Raw genomic sequence first — 18179 nt, 5'->3', positions numbered from 1 at the left:
CTAACAAGATGCTCCGGCACAGGAAATAGGAAACGAAGAAGACGAATAATTTATCACTATTATTATTATTATGGATGTTGCTATTTATTTATTTATTTTAATTGCACTGCACGCCATCGCCCTGAGGTGCCAAACAGGGATGACGGCGTAGGAGTCGAAGAACACATGAACCGGAAGTAGATAGATTGACCTCGGAAAAACAACAACGTTCTTTCTATCAACAGTCGTTCTCTTTCTATTTGTATAGATTAAAACTTTACGTGGGATGAAGTTTTTCTCAGTCACTTGCTCATTTAAACTGACTGTAAATTCCTGTTAGTATGTTCGCTTCCAAAGCGAACAAGCTCATTCAGAGACTACGGTCACCATTTAAACAGCGGCGGTATGGCGACGTCGCCACGGGGGAAGGCTCCCCGGGTTCTGGTCCCTCGCGGCTGGTATTGGGCATCGAGACGAGCTGCGACGACACCGGAGCGGCCGTGCTCAACGAGACGGGTTCTATCCTGGGGGAGTCCCTACACTCCCAGAAAGAGGTGCACCTCAGGTGAGCATCCTCTGTTCACCTGCCATTACCCCCCATGTTTTAAAAGGACAAACAAAATACATAATGAGCAATACAGTGTGGTCCCTTGACTTGTGTTGTCATAGAATGAATTAAACTTTTGTTGAGGCACCACCGCAACCCCAAAAACAGAGAAAATTGCTTCCCTGAGTTAAGGTCTCCCACTGCAGGACAGGCGGCATCATCCCCACTGTGGCCCAGCAGCTTCACAGGGAACACATAGAGCGCGTAGTCCACGAGGCGTTGGAGCGGAGCGGCGTGGACCCGCGTCAGCTGTCGGCCGTTGCCACCACGGTGAAGCCGGGCCTGGCCCTCAGCTTGGGTGTGGGCCTGGAGTTCAGCCTCAGTTTTGTGAGGCGCCACGGGACGCCCTTCATCCCCATCCACCACATGGAGGCCCACGCCCTGACTGTCCGCCTGCTCCAGCCGGTCCCCTTCCCCTTCCTGGTGCTGCTCGTGTCGGGCGGGCACTCGCTGCTAGCCGTGGCTCGCGGCGTGGACGATTTTCTTCTACTGGGTCGCACACTGGATGAAGCACCAGGTGATACTCTGGATAAAGTGAGACACGTTGAAGTCTTACACCGCCCACCAAAGTGCCCCACCCTGCCGTGTAATGCATTTGGGCGGATGTTTTTGTGTACACCCACAGGTGGCGAGACGTCTGTCGCTGACCAAGCACCCGCTTTGCTCCGCGCTGAGCGGAGGGCAGGCCATCGAGCGGCTGGCCCGGGACGGCGACCGCTTAAGGTTTCCTTTCAAGACACCCATGGGACAAGCATACGACTGCAGTTTCTCTTTTGCCGGCCTACGAAATCAAATTAAATTGACCATAGAAAAAAAAGAAGCGGAGGAAGGTACGGGTGAAGAGTGGGAAGACGGCAACAAAAATGTTCACGTGCATATTTTGTTTGGAAAAGGAAAAGCAACTGAGATCATGAGTAGAATGAGTGCTTCTTTCCCTCCATCCGCAGGAATCAAACAGGGAACTCTGCTCTCCTGCGTCAACGACATTGCGGCGGCGACGCAGCACACGGTCGCGTGTCATCTGGCCAAGCGTACGCATCGCGCCGTCCTCTTTTGTAAGGCCAACGGACTGCTGCCCTCGCTCGCGCCCACACTGGTGAGTGCGCGTGTCACCAAATGCCAAAATTATGCAGGCATGATACATGAAGTAGATTTTCAAATCGTAAACTTGAGCGGCAAATTTCCTCGGTTCCAGGTTGTGTCGGGAGGCGTGGCCAGCAACCAGTATATCCGCAAAGCTCTGGGCGTCATCACCGAGGCAACGGGCCTCCGCCTACTCTGCCCTCCGGCCCAATTCTGCACTGACAACGGCGTGATGATCGCTTGGTGCGTGACATGAAGTGACACGATTTGAATCAATTCAATTCAAACGGACCCGTTTGCAGGAACGGTGTCGAGCGACTCAGGGAAGGGAAAGGAATTCTGCCTCCCAACGCGGACGTCAGCTACCAGCCAAAGTACGTGCGTGCGTTTGGGTCGTCATATTTCAGAATTTTCGCCGCTGAAACGTGGTGTTGCAGGGCACCGCTGGGTGCGGACCTGACGTCACAAGTGAAGGCGGCCGCCATCAGAGTGCCGTCCATCCGGATCAACATCTCATGAACTTGCAACCCGATGTAACAGAAGCAAAGCAGCACATGGGACGTGATGTCAGCTCAGACCGCATCTGTCAAGATTTTATTCGTTTTTTTTCCCTTGACATTTTCTGACACTTAAGTGTCTTCAAAACGTACACAGATCTCAAACCACCATTATGAAATCAATTCCAACATTCTCATCTCTTGGCACCTTTTCCTGGATGAGCCATTAAAGACGCAAAGGCCTCTATGGAGCGAACACAAATCTCCTTTGCACTTGTACAAAATGAAACCCTTTCTGCATTTTGGTTTTTAACTTCAGTGCCTTCAGACCCAAAATACATTTGTGGAATATAAAAATGTTCAAAAAGAAAGGAACGTACTACCGGCCGAGAGGACTAGAGCTCGTCGTGTTGATAAATGTTGTACTCGTTGGCGCTGATGATCCCGTCTTTGTCGGTGTCGGTCTTGCGGAAGATGTCCGTGATGATCTTCTCGTAGTGGGCGTCGTCTCCCGGCTTGCCGTTTTTTTCAAACTCCATCCTCAAGTGGGCCTTGATCTGAAAGTACGGGCAAAAGTTGAGAGGGCAATTTTTTGGGTAGGGATCCCGCCGTTGTTCCTACCTCGGCCTTTGTGAGACTTCGGTCTTGGTCGGTGTCCACTTGGCCAAAAGCTTCCATGCTGCGTGGACCTCGGGACACGGAGTAGACCTCCACTTCAAAGACCACCGTCGCGTTGGGTGGGACAGGACCTGGATTTAAAAGACTTTAAAATTATTTGTATACCCGTAGTTGTTTTTTTTGGAGGGGGGCTTGATGTATCTTGGTGAAGTGCTGCTTCCACAAGTGAAAACCAGAAACCACTAAAGCGAATTCAATTCAACAAGACCCCCCCACACGCATGCATTGCAGACTGGTGCAAAGGCAAGTCAATGAAGTGAGCAGAAGTGGTGTGCAAAGTCAAGTGTAGAAGCTTAAAACCTGAGCGCATGCTTACGGTCATGCCACGGAGAGACGAAAAAGGGGATGCGAGGGCCTCCCCTCAGCTAGAGGAGCTGCAAGGCAAAGACACAATGTGAAAGAAGATCCGATTGGACAGAGACACCAGCGACGATGGCGTCCACACCTTTGCCTTTCTCTCCAAAGGCCAAGGAGGGTGGAATGGTGATTTTTCTCTTCTCCCCTGCGCACATGTCAAGCATCCCGATGTCCAGACCCTTGATGACTTGCCCTACGCCCAGGATGAACCACTGCGGGTGACCGGCTTTGTCGTGGCGGCTGAAATAATGGCCAGGTGAGATTTTTTTTCTTTTCTCCATCATTCCATCATCACATTTCCTAGCATGCTTTGTAACGCTCCAGATAAAAAGTTGTTCTTTATTTGCTCTGGTGTCTTTAATAGACAAGGGAACATCTCTAGCGTTTCTTAAATGAAGGTGTGTTGAGACTTTAACGACATACGAAGGTGGTACAATATGCATTTGAGAAAGGCATTTCAATAAAACCATAAAAACCTGCAGTAGAACTGAGTTCCATCTTTAGCGAGGAAGCCATCGTAGTGGACGTTCATCAGGTCTCCTTTCTTGCTCTTTTTTTCGCACGTGTCGGGCTGCTGCACCACCTCGATCTTGACCTCATCGTCCGCCCAAACGCTCGCAAAACGGAGCTGACAGCACACAAAGACGCACAGTGTGTAGTAGCTCACCAACTTGCACATGTTTGAGCAACACGGTACGACGTCCGTCCGTCTATCTGCTGCAGTCGTGGCAACTTTTCCCCTTCTGGCGTGTGGACACTAGAGGGCGTGGTGGAGGAAAAAGTTGGGATTTGTTGCCCTCAGTCTCGTTTGACAGGTATGATTGCCTGTACTGGATTGTTCTTGATCCACTGCAACAACAACAACAAAAAGAGACTAATATTGAAAAAGGACTTTGTGAGATTAGCTGTTGAACAGTTTAGGATGTGTCCCCGTACTGCTAGTAGACAGCTGAAACAGGCTTGTAAATCGATGTACCTCTCTCCGCGAATATGATCCTCTCACATTGTACTGTACACACTAAGTAAACGTCATATGTGACGTCGCCGTCTTTTACCCAATGGAAGCGGATGTGGGTGTGGCTTGCGTCTGTATTTATAAATCGGCGCCGGTGTATTATGAGTCATCGCCTCAGACGTCCTAACGTGTGTTCATTCGTCTTTTTCCACGCGGGACCTTCTTCTTCTAATCTAAGCAACGCGTCTTCAATAACCCGACGGGGATTGAAATGTTCCATTTTAGAATCGCCACAGCGCTCAAGGAGTTGTTGAAAGCCAACCTTAAGTGTCCATCGGTCGGGTTGCTCGCGAGCCGCCACCGGTGCTCGGGCGCCGCCTCCTCCACCGGACTCAAGCTCCTCAATGGCCGCGCGTACCCGGCAGCATCCGTCCATCTCCGGTCATACTGCGCGAAGGCTGGGAGCGAGCTGAAGCTAGACGAACCTAAGAAGAAGGACGACGACATTGATGCGGCCGCAGAGAAGTAAGGCGGCTACCGTCGTGGCTTCTTGTACCGTAGTTGGCGTGCGGGCGAAGACTGTCTGGAGCTCAATGACAGGGCCCGTATTTATGGCGTCACATTTGGTCGATTCGCTATTCTGTTTTTAAAACACGCCAAACGAAACCAAAAGTCATGTGCAACAGTCCACTGGAAGTGGAATTAACCGCTTATATGAAACAGAAGTCACACATTGACATGCGCGTGGTTCTGCCGCTAATATATGACGTCGTAATGGCGCAAATAGCTCTTGGCGCTGAGTGCTGAAATGTAAACATGCCGACTTAAAGTACATACTGTGCCCATCCCTGTACTCCTGTTTGTTTACATTTAGATTTTCAACATGCTTAGTTAGAGGCTTTAAAAAAAAAAAAAAAAAAAAAAAGGCAAATCTAAAAAACCGGTTGTGGTATCTGGGAAAACAAGAAACACGAGCCAAAAGCTCCAATTCCTAAAAAAAAAAAAAAAAAAAAAGGTAATACCACCGTAATGAACTGAAAACTGCAATTGCTAAACAGCAATTCCTGTACGTTAAATTCCCTTCCGACCCTTGCCTGCGGTTTCTACTGCCTTTTGATATTTCCACTCAGCAGAAAAGAGCTACGAGAAGATTATGACCTTGACCAACAGGTAGACCAAGTTCGGTGCTAGTGATCAAACATTTTGCTTGAGGTATGTGAAACAGCAACATTTGACAGAAAAAAATGAAAGCGTGTGTCTCAGAACCGATGGTGCAGTGAAAAGCAGCATTTGCCAAATTTGTAGGAAACAACTCTGTGCGACTGTGCAATTCAAGAATCTGGAAACTTCTATCCGGTTACTTGATTAGGCTACCAGCTCCAAATTAAATCCCATTGTGTGCCAAACTAGCGCTTGGTGGGAACCGGCTGACACATGACATGCCAGCAGGACACGGTGCCAAATGTCTAAATGGGGTATGTAGGTAGCGACACACTCTTAAAAAAATCCCAGCGAGCTCTCTTCAAAGTTAATTGAGACTGGAGCTGACAAAGTCGATTAGCTCGGCACGCAACGCGGGGGGGGTGCTATTTAAAAGCTTTCATTATGGCCGTGAATCTAGTCTGAATTAAGGTTTTCCACGCACTGCTCCTATTTTATGCTTGAACATGAAGTGTGACACGTGGCTTCTTGGGAAACAAACATAAGAGGAGGCTGAAGATGCACAGCAAAACTTGAGAGAGGGAGCTGACTCACTGGTGTGCGTGCGAAGGATGAAGTCATGTCAACAAAAGCAAATTAAGGCCTCGTGATAGATAATGTGTTGGATGACGGACAGAAATAGAAAGCAGAAGCCGTCTTTGAGAGCCAACTAGGCACGATAAGCCGCCCAGCAGACCAAACGATTACGTTCATCTGCTATGACATGGACAAATAATCGCCGTGACACATTTCAAAGTTGTGACAGACGCACTACTCATGGTGCTCAATGGCATTACTAGGGTTAAAGTTCATCCAGCCACCGAACGCACTCGGAGTCGAGACTTTCACACTCACCTTGAACAGCTCGGCTGGGATGTTTGCGCGTTGTTTATAACCTCATGTGACGTGCTGTAAAAAAAAGAAAAAGGGCAATATCGTCAGGGGGGTGGGGGGGGCAGTCTTGCGAAAATATCTTCAGTGGGGGGAAAACAGTCTTGCGAAATGCATCATCCATGTGCAACACAAGCACGCACGCACGCACATCATTTTGCAGTGTTTTCAAAAGGGGAACATTTGGCGCTTTGGAGTGGTGCGACTTTTTTTGTCCCAATCGGCGTGTGAACAGGACTGCCGTGTTGACTCTATTAATCCGAGCGTCACAGACAATTTGGCGGGGCTCAAGGCCGGAGAATCCCCGGAATTCGACCTTGCCACTTTTACCAGCAAACTGCAATTTTTTTTTTTTTTTTGCATCAACGGGGAAAACGACAACAATGAATCAGCTGTGGAATCCGATGACACTCAACTTCCGCCTCCACGGGTGAAAATGCAATCAATACGGAACGGATGCTTTTAGTGTCTTCACCGATGCTCTTCTCCCTGCGGCTTGTGTCGTCACGGTAGCAGCCTTGACCCCGCTGCCGTTATCGATCCTTTTTGACGGTGCATTTCAGACTACTGGGGGCGATTTTGAATGTTCAACTGATATCTGTGGCGTGAACAGTATCAGCAGCAGCAAATGTTAGCATTGGATTTGAGCCAATTCTTGCTGGTTTGCATAACAGAGTTGTTTTTTATGAGCAAGTTGCGGACCTGAGCAACAAGATGAGCTCTACGTTGCAAACGGCTTGTTGTTTTCCCCCCACCTAGGAGAAGAAATGCCGGCATCCTGCCCAGTCTGGAGGATTTGCTTTTCTACACAGTCGCCGAAGGTCAAGAAACTATTCCGGCGCATAAATTCCTTACAGTAAGTCCTGCAATTGCTTTTATTTTTACATTTGACGATTTTCCAAAAGGCAACCTATTTGGTGTCGATTCTTCGCTTTCGTTGGGGTCGCTGCTCGGAAAGGCCTTTAACATCCTAACAGCGCCCCCTGGAATTTTTAAAATTCCCATAGTGATGTGAAATTGGGCCGATTTTGACTGGCTATCAGATAACGAGAGGTGAAATAAAGGCTGATGTTTCTTATCTTATCTTTTGAGGCTCTTAAAAGCACAGGACTTCGCAGCGGAGATCCCCGACTGAAAGAATGTATGGAAACACTGAAAGAGACCTTAAAGAGCTGTCCGGACGGCGTCACCTTGGACAGGCAGCAGTTCAAGAAGTGAGTGAGAGGAACACGCATAACTCAGGCCATGTGGTTTCTCTCTTGTGCTTCCGGCCATTTGAAGTTGTTCCATCAAGCACAATGACGGACGGCGGCCATCTTCTCAATATGGGTTCATGGCGGCTGAAGCCATAAACCACCATATTGTCCATGAAGCCTCTTCATCGACAAACCGAAGTTTGTTTCACATCGGAGTTGCGAACTCGATGAGCAAACTATTTTTATTATTCCCCCCCCCCGCTCTTAGTTGCATGCGGTGGCTGTGTTTGAGCATGCGATTTGTTTGTGGTCTTGTTCATCAGGTGTGTCCAGAGCAACATTATCCTGCTCACGCAGGCCTTCCGCAAGAAGTTCGTCATCCCCGACTTCCAGTCCTTCACTTCTCACATTGACGAGCTCTACGAGAAGGCCAAATCGCTCTCTGAAGGGCAGGTTTGTCCGTAGATCCACGTCACTTTTGTTTTCTGGCATGATCATGCGTTAACTTTGGCCTTGAAGCAAAAAAGATGGCAGCTTGCGTATCAATCATGAACCGCGTGGTCCTTGTGCTTGCTGTCCTGACTGGAGGATTCATGAAGAGGTGTCACATTTCTCAAGCTGTGGCTGTGATGTTCTTTCTTCAGATTCTTTTTTTCCCCTCCTCTTCTTTCAGGTGGCTGACTACATTCCTCAACTTGCCAAATTCAGCCCAGACATGTGGGCTGTCTCTCTGTGCACGGTGGATGGTCAGAGGTGAGGGGGAGGAGCCGGTGCTGAATAGTTTCATCAGTCGGCAGGCTTGTATGCATGCCATCAACATAGCTGTAGAACTTGACCGAATTTGCTCACGTAAACAGTCCTGGTCTGAGTACGGACCCCTGCGGGACACCGTGACTAAGTGCACTGATGTTTACAAAGTGTAGGCACTTTTGGACTAATGGCATGCTCTCGTAAGGACCACCTACCTCCCAGTTCCAAAAGCTTTGTCTGTTGCAGACACACCGTGGGCGACACCAAGGTCCCCTTCTGTCTGCAGTCGTGCGTCAAGCCTCTCAAGTACGCCGTGGCCGTCAACGACAACGGCACCGAGTACGTGCACAGTTTCATTGGCAAGGAGCCCAGCGGCCTGCGTTTCAACAAGCTCTTTCTGGATGAAGACGGTGGGTAGATTGGACCCACCACACCTTTCTTTCTTTTCTACGGCATGAGGAAATCTCTTAATTTGAAGTTATGCCGTGCCAGTCGGTGCGCTCGAAGGTGACGCAACCTGGCCGCTTAGCGAGGGACTCGCATTGTTTTTATCTCCCGGCAAATGATTAACTGCCAAACAAACTGCGACGTCTGTGGCTTTACGAGCTCGCTTTGCATCACGGGTTAGCAATTACTAACCGAGCGCTTGACGCTTTGCAGATAAGCCCCACAACCCCATGGTGAACGCCGGCGCCATTGTTTGTACTTCTCTGATAAAGGTAAAAGCTTTTTTCTTTTTTTTCCCCTCTCTCACTTCACTTCGTGTCGACGCTAAACCAAATGTAGCCCTTTGTATCTACAAATACGAGTCACGGTTTCTTGTTGAGGTGTTGCCGCAGCGTACGTTTGAGCGGTCGTCGGACTTGTCGTTGCGCCTCCCTCGTCCAAGAACGTCCAACGTGGTTGTACTTGTGGAAGGACCCCAATTGCCGATTGACACAAGTGTTGATATGCGTCAACACATTCCAAACTTTGGACTCAACAGCCAAACATACGCTCCATTCCAGACTGCGCGAGGATTGCGGCCGGTTTGGCTTCATTCCAAAGATCGACACGCGGTCGTCTTGCCTCATGGCGCCGACGGATGACCGTTGTGCAGGGCTTTTGTTTGAGCAAATTCGATTTGATCTGTGCTCGTTAAGAAACACTGCCTCGGTTGCCTCTATGTAGTACGATCGCGAGGCAGAATATCTACAAGTAAACGGAGCAACAAGAACCCATCATGACCTTTAGAAAATATCATCCAGGCAAACAGTCTTTGTGATATTTCAATGATTTGAAATGATCGGATCGATTCAAGGACATAAACTTGCTCGATTTGTTTTTGTTTTTTTTGGAACAGCAACCTTGCTAGCTCGCTTTGTTTGGGGTTTTTTTGCGACAGCTTCCAGGCTAAACCCTCAGTCAACATACCTCGCTTGACACCATTTACTACTTTCCTATGAGACTTTTCTGCCTATATGTTAGCTTTAAAAAAAAGAAAAAAGAGCCTGGCCTTTCATGCCAATATGTTCTCTTTGAAAAATCAAATAAAAAAGAGCTTGGCCTTTTCTGCCTATATGTTCATTTTTAAAAAAAAGAAAAAAAGAGCCTGACCTTTTTTGCCTATATGTATGCTTTAAAAAAATAAAATCTGTGAATTGCGAACGACAACTATGCAGGTGATTGTTCCTGGAAAAGTAGGAAATGTGCGAGTCTTCCCTCTTTGGCCGACTTTGACGGGGGCAGTGCCCACGTGTGTCTGCATTTTGCAAGTGACATGACATGTGCTTGGGAATGCCCCATTTGGACTTGAGCGGGCGGGCGGCTCGCTCATTCTCCCTCGTCTACCGCCGAGTAAGACTTTTGTGGCTAAGAGCGTGCCGGAAAAGTATTCCTAGCACTTTTCACATTTGGTGACAGCAATTAGTTCCCCCATCCCTCCCTCCCCAAAGTGTTGCGTGGTGCTACACATACTGTTGCTGTTTTTGTATGTTGCATATTTTCCAGACTTAGGAACTGTGGGAAATAATGACTGCTGCTGCAGGTCAAATGACGTTGGTAATTTTTTCTTCCTTTTCCATATCTTTTTCCTCGCATTCCCCCCCTTACCTTCTCTTCTCCAATCAGCCTGTAGAAATCCTTTGTAGTGACTCTCCATCCGTGCATCTTTGTTTTCGATTTCTTCTGCACAATTAAGTGGAGATCCTAAAAATACAGTAGAAATTCATATTTGGGGGGGGTATAAAAAAAAAAAACAACAACATGTAACATGTAAAACGATGAACAAATGCATGTCCATTTAATACTTTGTGTTCTCTCGGTGCTCATCGGCAGCCCTGGCAAAGGCGACGTGCTTAAAATAGCCAAAAAAGAAAAGAACATACTTGCAAATGTATTCAGCAACATTCGACATGCATTCCCATTTCAACAAAGACAACAGCAACACAAGTGGCCAAAATGATTTCTAAAGGTAAACACAGGAAGGGAGGGGCTGTGCTGTGCTTTAAAACAGCTTTTTTGCACATAATCACCTCATTTTAATTTTGTCTACTAAACGGCCAGTCAGCCAGCCAGCCAGCCAGCCAGCCAGGCAAGTACAAAAGCGTTTCCCTCCTGGTAACCTCGACACAAATCTGTAGCCATTCTCTGTAACTCATAGCATTACTATGTGATTTGACGCCTGTTTGTAAGCATCTATTCATATCTGCTCATTCTTTAGAACTCTGCTGCCGTAGCGTTTTATCATTTGACCGCGACAATGTTTCCTTCCACCCGCAAAGGAGCGCACGTAACCACCTTGCTTTTTCTTTCTTCTTCTCTCAGCAAGGTGAAGGAAACGCAGAAAAATTTGACTATGTAAGTGTCTGCGCCTCCTGATTCCAATTCACCAAACAAGTTTGCTTATGTCAAGATTTTTTTTTTGCCACCAGATCATGAACTTCTTGAAGGACATGGCAGGAAACGAGTACGTCGGTTTCAGCAACGCCACGTGAGTCACTCGCAAACGGCATTTTTCGACCGGAGGGGGGTCGCAAGATGGTCACATGACTGAAATGACCTAACAATGCGAGCGTTTTGTTTGCGCAACAGATTCCAGTCGGAGCGCGAGTCGGGAGACAGGAACTTTGCCATCGGCTACTACTTGAAAGAAAAAAAGGTTGGGCGTTGTTTTGCTGCTGCAAATATTCAGCCCAGCCATGAGTGTTTGGCTTTTTGTCTAAAGCCACTTTTTTCCCCCCCCCTGCAGTGCTTCCCCGAGGGGACCGACATGACGTCTGTGCTGGACCTCTACTTTCAGGTTGCCCATCAGTGACGTTCCATTGCCAAGTTGGCCTTGTCTACAAATTTACACATTTTAATGTCATTAAAAAGAAATGTTTTTAATTAAATTAATTTAAAAAATAAATAAATAATTAACTGAATCAATATAAATATCTTTTTTCAATTCCATTTATAAGTGGGTAGAAAAGGGCAATGAAGCAGTGTATGATTAAAACGCTACTAACTTTTGGGCCCTTCAGCTGTGCTCCATCGAGGTGAATTGCGAGAGCGCCAGCGTGATGGCGGCCACGCTGGCCAACGGCGGCATCTGTCCCATCTCGGGCGAGCGCGTTCTCAGCCCCGAGGCGGTCAGGAATACCCTCAGCCTCATGCACTCCTGCGGCATGTACGACTTCTCCGGACAGTTTGCCTTCCACGTAAGTGCAAAAGACACTCCAAGGGGGAGTGGGGGGGCATTTCGAGCCAATTGTTTGTTTTTTTTATTTCTGATAATGGGTCAAATTGACCTAAGAAGACGATGAGAATGGATTAAAAAGCGTGCCACCATGCCATCACGTTTTCTGTGACTTTTGAGTTTCGTATCTCCAAGTGGCTCGTCTTCTGGACGTTCCGCCACGTCATTCCATACATTCCCCCCTGAGGCACTTCAAACTTGGGCTTGTCTTAACGATCCTGCGCAGCTAATGTTCCCGATACAGTTAACGTATCGTGTCCTTCCTGTTTTTCCCGCCCTAGGTGGGTCTGCCGGCCAAGTCGGGCGTGGCGGGCGGGATCCTGCTGGTGGTGCCCAACGTAATGGGCATCATGTGCTGGTCGCCGCCCTTGGACAAAATGGGCAACTCGGTCAGAGGGATTCACTTCTGCACGGTACGGAAGTCATCCTTTGCTATTTTTAGGGCGGGCCTCCCTCGGGAAATACGCACCAAGTCTTCATGTATCGTGTTGGCCTGATCACTGAATGATGATTATAATAACCTCTCGTGACATTCTGGACAAGTTGGAAGTGAGCCACGGTGTTCTAATCCTATTTAGCAGGAAGTCATTGAGTAAGACACGGGCTGGGCCGGATTCTGCTGGTCAGGAAAACAAATGAGGATTCGACTCAAGTGTCATTTGCATTGCAGGAACTGGTGGAACTCTTTAATTTCCACAACTACGACAACTTGAGGCACTTTGCAAAGAAGCACGATCCTCGCCGGGAGGGAGGAGAACAGCGGGTAAGGACACGTAAACACAAATGTGTGTGTGTGCGCGCGCTGTAGCAGTTGGGCGGTATTGACGTAAACCTGCCGACACAAACGTTGGTCTTCACTTTGCTTGAGATACCATTTGCGGTCCAATTTGTGACTCCTTTGTTATTCGTGCAGCCATTGCGCGGACCCTTGGACTATGAGAGCCTCCAACAGGAGCTCGCTCTGAAAGCCCCCCTTTGGAAAAAAGTCTCGGCCACCGAGTCGCACCAGGATACCTCCACCACCGTAGTCTATAGGATGGACAACGTCAGCGAGTAGATCTGCTCATTGGCGTAAACGAACATTAGCGCAACCGCGTCACCCTTAAATATTGCACCACTATTTATTGCTTGTGAAGCTGTTACTACTGGGGTTTTTTTGGTTTCTTAAAACTGTGACTGATGTAAGGGATGGATTCATTACTGGCCGTTTATTTTTCCACCCGACCCGCTAGCTGCCTTAGTGTGTACACGACCTTGTGACTTAGTCGCACGCAATACAAGCTCACTTTTGTTCAGCACTTAACATTTGAAACCAAAAGGTGTGAGTCTGTGTGTGTGTGTGTGTTTTTTTTCTAACATTAGTCAAAAGAAAAGAAATATTGACCTCATTCAACGGTTGATTGATTTATTGGAGCTAAAAGTAAACTTCCACACGTGTTAAACATACACACAAATGTGTATGTCTTGTATTAATAATAATCTAGCCATTTTTTGCCCTCAAATGTATTCATATTTAATATCTATATCGTATTAAACAATCGGTTAATCGATTTACTGTAAATAATAAAACTGGTTTAGTAGAATTTGACATATTTACGTTATTTAGGAAAACAATTTGTCACTATTTAGAAATCAGAATTAAAGATGAAAACAAATTATTTTTATTGGTAGAAACTTGGACAGTTATTTAATGTTATTGTTTTGTGGAAAAAGCTTATCAGCCTCAAATATATCCCTAATTATTCACAAAACTTTTATTTATTTGTATTTTTCTTTACACATTGTTTTGCGCTGGCCCAAATCAGACAAATTGGCTGTCCGGGTCAAGAGATGCGAAACTTCTGTGCAGTACCGCGTCTCAGTTTCGGGATTCACTCATTCCGCTCGTAATGGGGTGCTGCAAACCGGCGCTACCTACTAGCTTAGTCGTTCCAAACTGTACCGACGGGCGATCCTAAGATATAAAAACTGGGTGTCTTTCAACCCTCCTGTTACGTTGCTAGCGCATAAAGAAATAGTTGCTGGCCTTGTTTTTAAGCTACGTTTGTATGTTTCAAGTCTGTATTCATATGAACCCATCCAGAAAAATGGACCTAATAATAAGAACACCTGTGCGTGTTCAACAGCGCAATCCAAAGAGCCAGCCATTGACAGTTAAATGGGAATAAAGTATTCTCAAATAAGTGACCTTAGCATGAATTACTGCTCCACTTGTCCTGGCCAGCCAAGCGCAGGCAAAGTTTTGCAAAAGCGGCCATATTACACATATTATGGAAACGGCACCTTTTGTAGCATATGACGACCTTTCGGCCTGAGGAGGGAAAAAAAAAAGAAAAAATCATAGGCACATAACATGTCTCCTTTCAAAAGTTTTGCAGTCTTGCCTCAATTTAGCGTTATTCCTCAGATGGTCACGACGATTTCTCGTTACTCAGACTAGCAATACTTTTGACGCTGCTACTGAAATTGCGTCGTCGTGACGATCAGGTCGCGGGCGTTTTTTTGACTGCTTCGTGACTGTTTTGTTTTTTGCAAAGGACAAATGATTCCGCTCAGAAGGGACCTGGCAAGGATGCTGAATTTTTCAATCACTTGTATTTACGAGCTGCCTATTTCTTAAGAACGTGTCTGAGATTGCGACGTGCATGAAAAAGGAGCGCCGCCTTCAAATGGATGCGGGCGTTCTTTAAATCAGAGCTCTTCAAACTTGCTATGTTTGAGAACCGCCGTTTGAAATCACTTGCGCAACGAATCGGCTGTTCGCTTCTGAACATTCTCCAACAATCGCAAAATCAAACGCAAATCAAAGTCACCGGCAGAGGCTTCTGAATTTTTGTTTTGCTTCTTGACTTGTCATACTCACTGTTTGCATGCACACATTTTTTTGGTGTATCATTTGTATGATAATCATGTAAAATTACAAAATTGTAATGTTATCATGCTTGATTTGTGTCTTGGGACATCATTAATTCTATGTACATTAAGCTTGACATTGGAAATGTAAGGTTTTGCAAGGTTGGCAAAATGACGTGATTTTTAAAAAAAAAAAGAAACAAAAAATATGAAGAAATTGTTGTCTGAATGAACCCTGCATTTCCAAGTTCATTTTTTCTGTCTTTGGATTTATTTTTTTCTGTCCTCGAGTGTATCAAAACATCTCCATAAAATCCACACTTGTAACTCGTTTCATTACTTCATGCTTTTTTTGTTTTGTTTTGTTTTGTTTGACTGTGACAGTATATATTTCGATATATGGTATTGTAAAAAAACAAATAAAGCACTTTTAGCGCCTCACATGGACATTTTAAGACTCCACTTCCGTGTTAAAATTGATGCATTTAGCCCAGAATCGACAATTCAGACCTGCTTGCTAAAATGTGTGTGGTAAGGCCAAGGTAAAGCTAGGCGACAGCAAAAAAAAAACCAAAAAAACTAGCGCGCGGTTGGACAGAAGGAAAAACAGCAAGATTAAAAGCACAGCCACAAAAAAAACAACACAGCCTGCTAACGTAGTTTCAGGAATAAAAATTGCAACCGCAACACAGCGGTGCTTCGTTTAAAAGGCGACAAAGAAAAAAAATGAAGCAATAAAAAATCCTTTGTCTTACAAACGTCTTCTAGTTTATTGCTAACGCACAAAGCAAAATGTTAGCATTAAATGTCGTGGTAAGAGTAACGACGCTTTAAACAACTTGTATTTGAACACGTTATGGCCACGCATGTAAAGAGAATAACATTCCTAATCATACATTCTTTATCCTCTGTAAAAAAGACTCACGACTGAAGCTTCGTGGCTGCGGTCAAATAAATCTGTAGCATAACACTGCCCCCCGATGGCCAAGGTGCGCAAAACACTTTTTTTTTTTACTTTCCATTGAATCCATCCATCCATTATGTGTACCGCTTGTCCCCACGGGGGTCGTAAGAGAGCAAAAAAACAAGAATGGCTCTTTGAAGGGCATCGCCAACAGCTGACCAAGTCACAAAAGTGCACAACGAGCAATCAATTGTGACTGTGTGGTTTGTGTCTTTAGGTCAAATCGGTCATTAACTTGCTGTTTGCCGCCTACACGGGAGACGTCTCCGCACTGAGGAGGTGAAACGCTGTGCACGCATGCTTCTTTATTGGAAAACTGATATTTCGTTTTGAATAACTTTTCATAAATCTACACTGCGGTTCAAATTGACCCACCGGTTTAAAGAAATCCAATCTGTACGTGGGCTAGGAAAAAAACTAAACAGAATCACTCATGCGTGGTTGGTCATTTTGATTGTATTATTATTCCAAATTTGGAATCAAATTGAACTTGCCCATTATTTTTGAATGTCCAAATTCCCTTTCTATACGCACGCAGTTCTCCTTTTTTGCTCCAGGTTCGCCTTGTCGTCTATGGACATGGAGCAGAGGGACTACGACTCCAGAACAGCCCTCCACGTGGCTGCGGCTGAGGGTAGCGTCAATCGTCTTTTTCACGTTTGGTCATTTCCTTCATTTTAGCAAATTTGATTAACTTTGCCCAATATAATATACAACACAACTTAGAAGATTGACATTATACAAGTGAACTGCATAAAATTGAATTCTCCGAAAGGTTTGAAGCAATTTTAGGACGCAGAGCCTACCGAGCAACATTTTGGCAGCGAGGCAAAGAAAAAGTATCGCAAAGGTTTGTCCGTGTCCCACTGACCCAAAGTGTGCTTGCAGGTCACACGGAGGTGGTGCGTTTTCTGCTGGAGGCCTGCAAGGTCAACCCGGTCCCCAGAGACAGGTACAGAAAAAGTCTACACCCCCCCACCCCGGGTTCTCCCATTTGCATGACAAACACGTGGTTGTGCGCGCCGCGCAGATGGGGGAACACGCCGATGGACGAGGCCGTGCACTTTGGCCACCACGACTTGGTGGCGGTTCTGCAGCCGTACGCCAACAAACAGCGACTGGCCGACGACTCGGGCGACAAGGAGAACGCAGAGAAGAATTTGGACAGTCTGCTGTAGGAGCAGAAGCCGTCGTCCTCCCCGTGTCCGCAGGAAACGACCCGGATGGCTATATGGTCTATTATCTCAGTGGAAATTGTGTCTTGGTGAACTGTCGCGCATTCTCTCTTTTCCGTCGTTGCCGTGTGTGGAAACGGGAAAATAGAATTGTAGATTTGTGGAGACATTTATTGCAATCCCGCCGTTTTTAGAAAAGCGTTCTACCTATTAATCAACTCACACGATCAAGAATGTATTTGAAATATATTTTCCGGTATGACTCAAAGAGCTCTTTTCCAAAAAGCCAAATAAAAAAATAAAAAAGGTATTCATGGTATAAACACTGAACATTTAACTAAAATCAAACAATGGTTGCACAATTTTTCTTGATGGCATTTTGGAAAAGAACTCCACTCGCAACAGACGCTGATGTGCTGCTTTTTAGAAAATGTACACCGACTAAAGGCATCAGCTATCTTTTTTTTTTTTTCTTCTTCCCAGAATCGTGACTGTCTGTATTTTTGGAAAAATGTAAAATGGCTGCCGTTTCATGCCAAAGTAATAAGTTGGCAAGCACAATGATCTTTGACCTGACACGGTCAATCTTCGCAGTAAAGGAGCACAGTGGAACTCAATCCACAAACTCAGTGTGAAAGGTGGGCCTGTGTCAGGAAGATCTTTTTTTTTTTTTTTTGCCTGTCACTAGACGTTACTGGCATAGACTGATAAATGAAGCTGTTTTGTAGCAAATAAATGCTGATTTGGGGACCACTTCCATGAAATATGCTTATTGACAACTATAAATGTGATTTTCACCTCTATTTACTCATTTCCTACCACGGGAAGTAGTTGAATTATTATTGCTATGCGTGAATGAATATCTGCTCGCAAATATTTTCAGAATGAATATTTGGTGGCTTTACCAAACTGATAGTGATCAGAGAAGAGAAGGTCTCCTACATCGCAGAACAGGATAAGCGGTGTTGAAAATTGATGGATGCATAACGGCGTTAGCATGAATTCATCAAAAAAAGCGTATTGACGAGAAGAATTTCCGGAAATAACACTTGCAAACTGGAACTTGCCTCTGAGTGAAAAATTAAGACTGAGCATTACTTACTGTGTGTCGCTCGCGTCGTGGTCGCGTCATGCGCTTTGTGCATTGCAAACCAAATAAAGCGAGCAAGTTGAAGGAAGGAAGGAAAGCGACTTGACAGGCCACGTGAATCCCGGAACGCCACACCCCCAAATAAAATGACAAATTTGTCACCTTCTCTTCTGTTTGTCTCAACAA

The 18179-nt window shown here is 45.9% G+C and overlaps 3 protein-coding genes across 10 annotated transcripts; 2 read left to right on the top strand and 1 right to left on the bottom strand.

The window, feature by feature from the left end:
- Positions 1-13: 13 nt before the first annotated feature.
- Positions 14-2414, top strand: osgepl1 (O-sialoglycoprotein endopeptidase-like 1). Of its 5 annotated transcripts, none has more exons than XM_037280571.1 (7): positions 25-544; positions 733-1120; positions 1212-1416; positions 1534-1682; positions 1782-1912; positions 1972-2043; positions 2107-2414. In XM_037280571.1, exons 1-7 carry the CDS (start codon positions 321-323, stop codon positions 2186-2188), a joined length of 1251 nt encoding a protein of 416 aa, XP_037136466.1. In that variant the 5' UTR covers positions 25-320; the 3' UTR covers positions 2189-2414. The 5 variants fall into 5 exon arrangements, with proteins under 5 accessions (XP_037136465.1, XP_037136466.1, XP_037136467.1 ...); XM_037280572.1 differs by having other exon boundaries at positions 31-544; positions 738-1120; XM_037280575.1 differs by having other exon boundaries at positions 415-544; positions 719-1120.
- LOC119139681 (peptidyl-prolyl cis-trans isomerase FKBP7-like) lies at positions 2231-18084 on the bottom strand. Of its 2 annotated transcripts, XM_037280584.1 has the most exons (7): positions 18006-18084; positions 10285-10380; positions 6212-6265; positions 3678-4050; positions 3290-3441; positions 2788-2915; positions 2231-2723 (listed from the first exon to the last, which is right to left on the bottom strand). In XM_037280584.1, exons 4-7 carry the CDS (start codon positions 3878-3880, stop codon positions 2562-2564), a joined length of 645 nt encoding a protein of 214 aa, XP_037136479.1. In that variant the 5' UTR covers positions 3881-4050; positions 6212-6265; positions 10285-10380; positions 18006-18084; the 3' UTR covers positions 2231-2561. The 2 variants fall into 2 exon arrangements, with proteins under 2 accessions (XP_037136479.1, XP_037136477.1); XM_037280582.1 differs by lacking the exons at positions 6212-6265; positions 10285-10380; positions 18006-18084 and adding an exon at positions 4479-4616.
- glsb (glutaminase b) lies at positions 4314-17659 on the top strand. 3 transcript variants are annotated; one of them, XM_037280566.1, is made up of 18 exons: positions 4314-4681; positions 7007-7103; positions 7340-7461; positions 7767-7896; positions 8117-8196; positions 8440-8603; positions 8854-8912; positions 10999-11031; positions 11106-11164; positions 11266-11332; positions 11423-11473; positions 11697-11873; positions 12193-12324; positions 12582-12674; positions 15946-16007; positions 16286-16362; positions 16617-16680; positions 16759-17659. In XM_037280566.1, the coding sequence occupies exons 1-18, from the start codon at positions 4428-4430 to the stop codon at positions 16904-16906; spliced, it is 1869 nt and encodes a 622-aa protein (XP_037136461.1). In that variant the 5' UTR covers positions 4314-4427; the 3' UTR covers positions 16907-17659. The 3 variants fall into 3 exon arrangements, with proteins under 3 accessions (XP_037136461.1, XP_037136463.1, XP_037136464.1); XM_037280568.1 differs by lacking the exons at positions 15946-16007; positions 16286-16362; positions 16617-16680; positions 16759-17659 and adding an exon at positions 12825-15218; XM_037280569.1 differs by lacking the exons at positions 4314-4681; positions 7007-7103; positions 7340-7461; ... (2 more) ...; positions 8440-8603; positions 8854-8912 and adding an exon at positions 10190-10233 and having other exon boundaries at positions 16759-16906.
- Positions 18085-18179: the final 95 nt, after the last annotated feature.

This window comes from Syngnathus acus, chromosome 21, assembly GCF_901709675.1.
Source record: "Syngnathus acus chromosome 21, fSynAcu1.2, whole genome shotgun sequence".
Lineage (NCBI taxonomy): Eukaryota > Metazoa > Chordata > Actinopteri > Syngnathiformes > Syngnathidae > Syngnathus > Syngnathus acus.
Note: the sequence above shows the minus strand (reverse complement) of the source record. Positions and strands in the feature narration are given on the sequence as shown.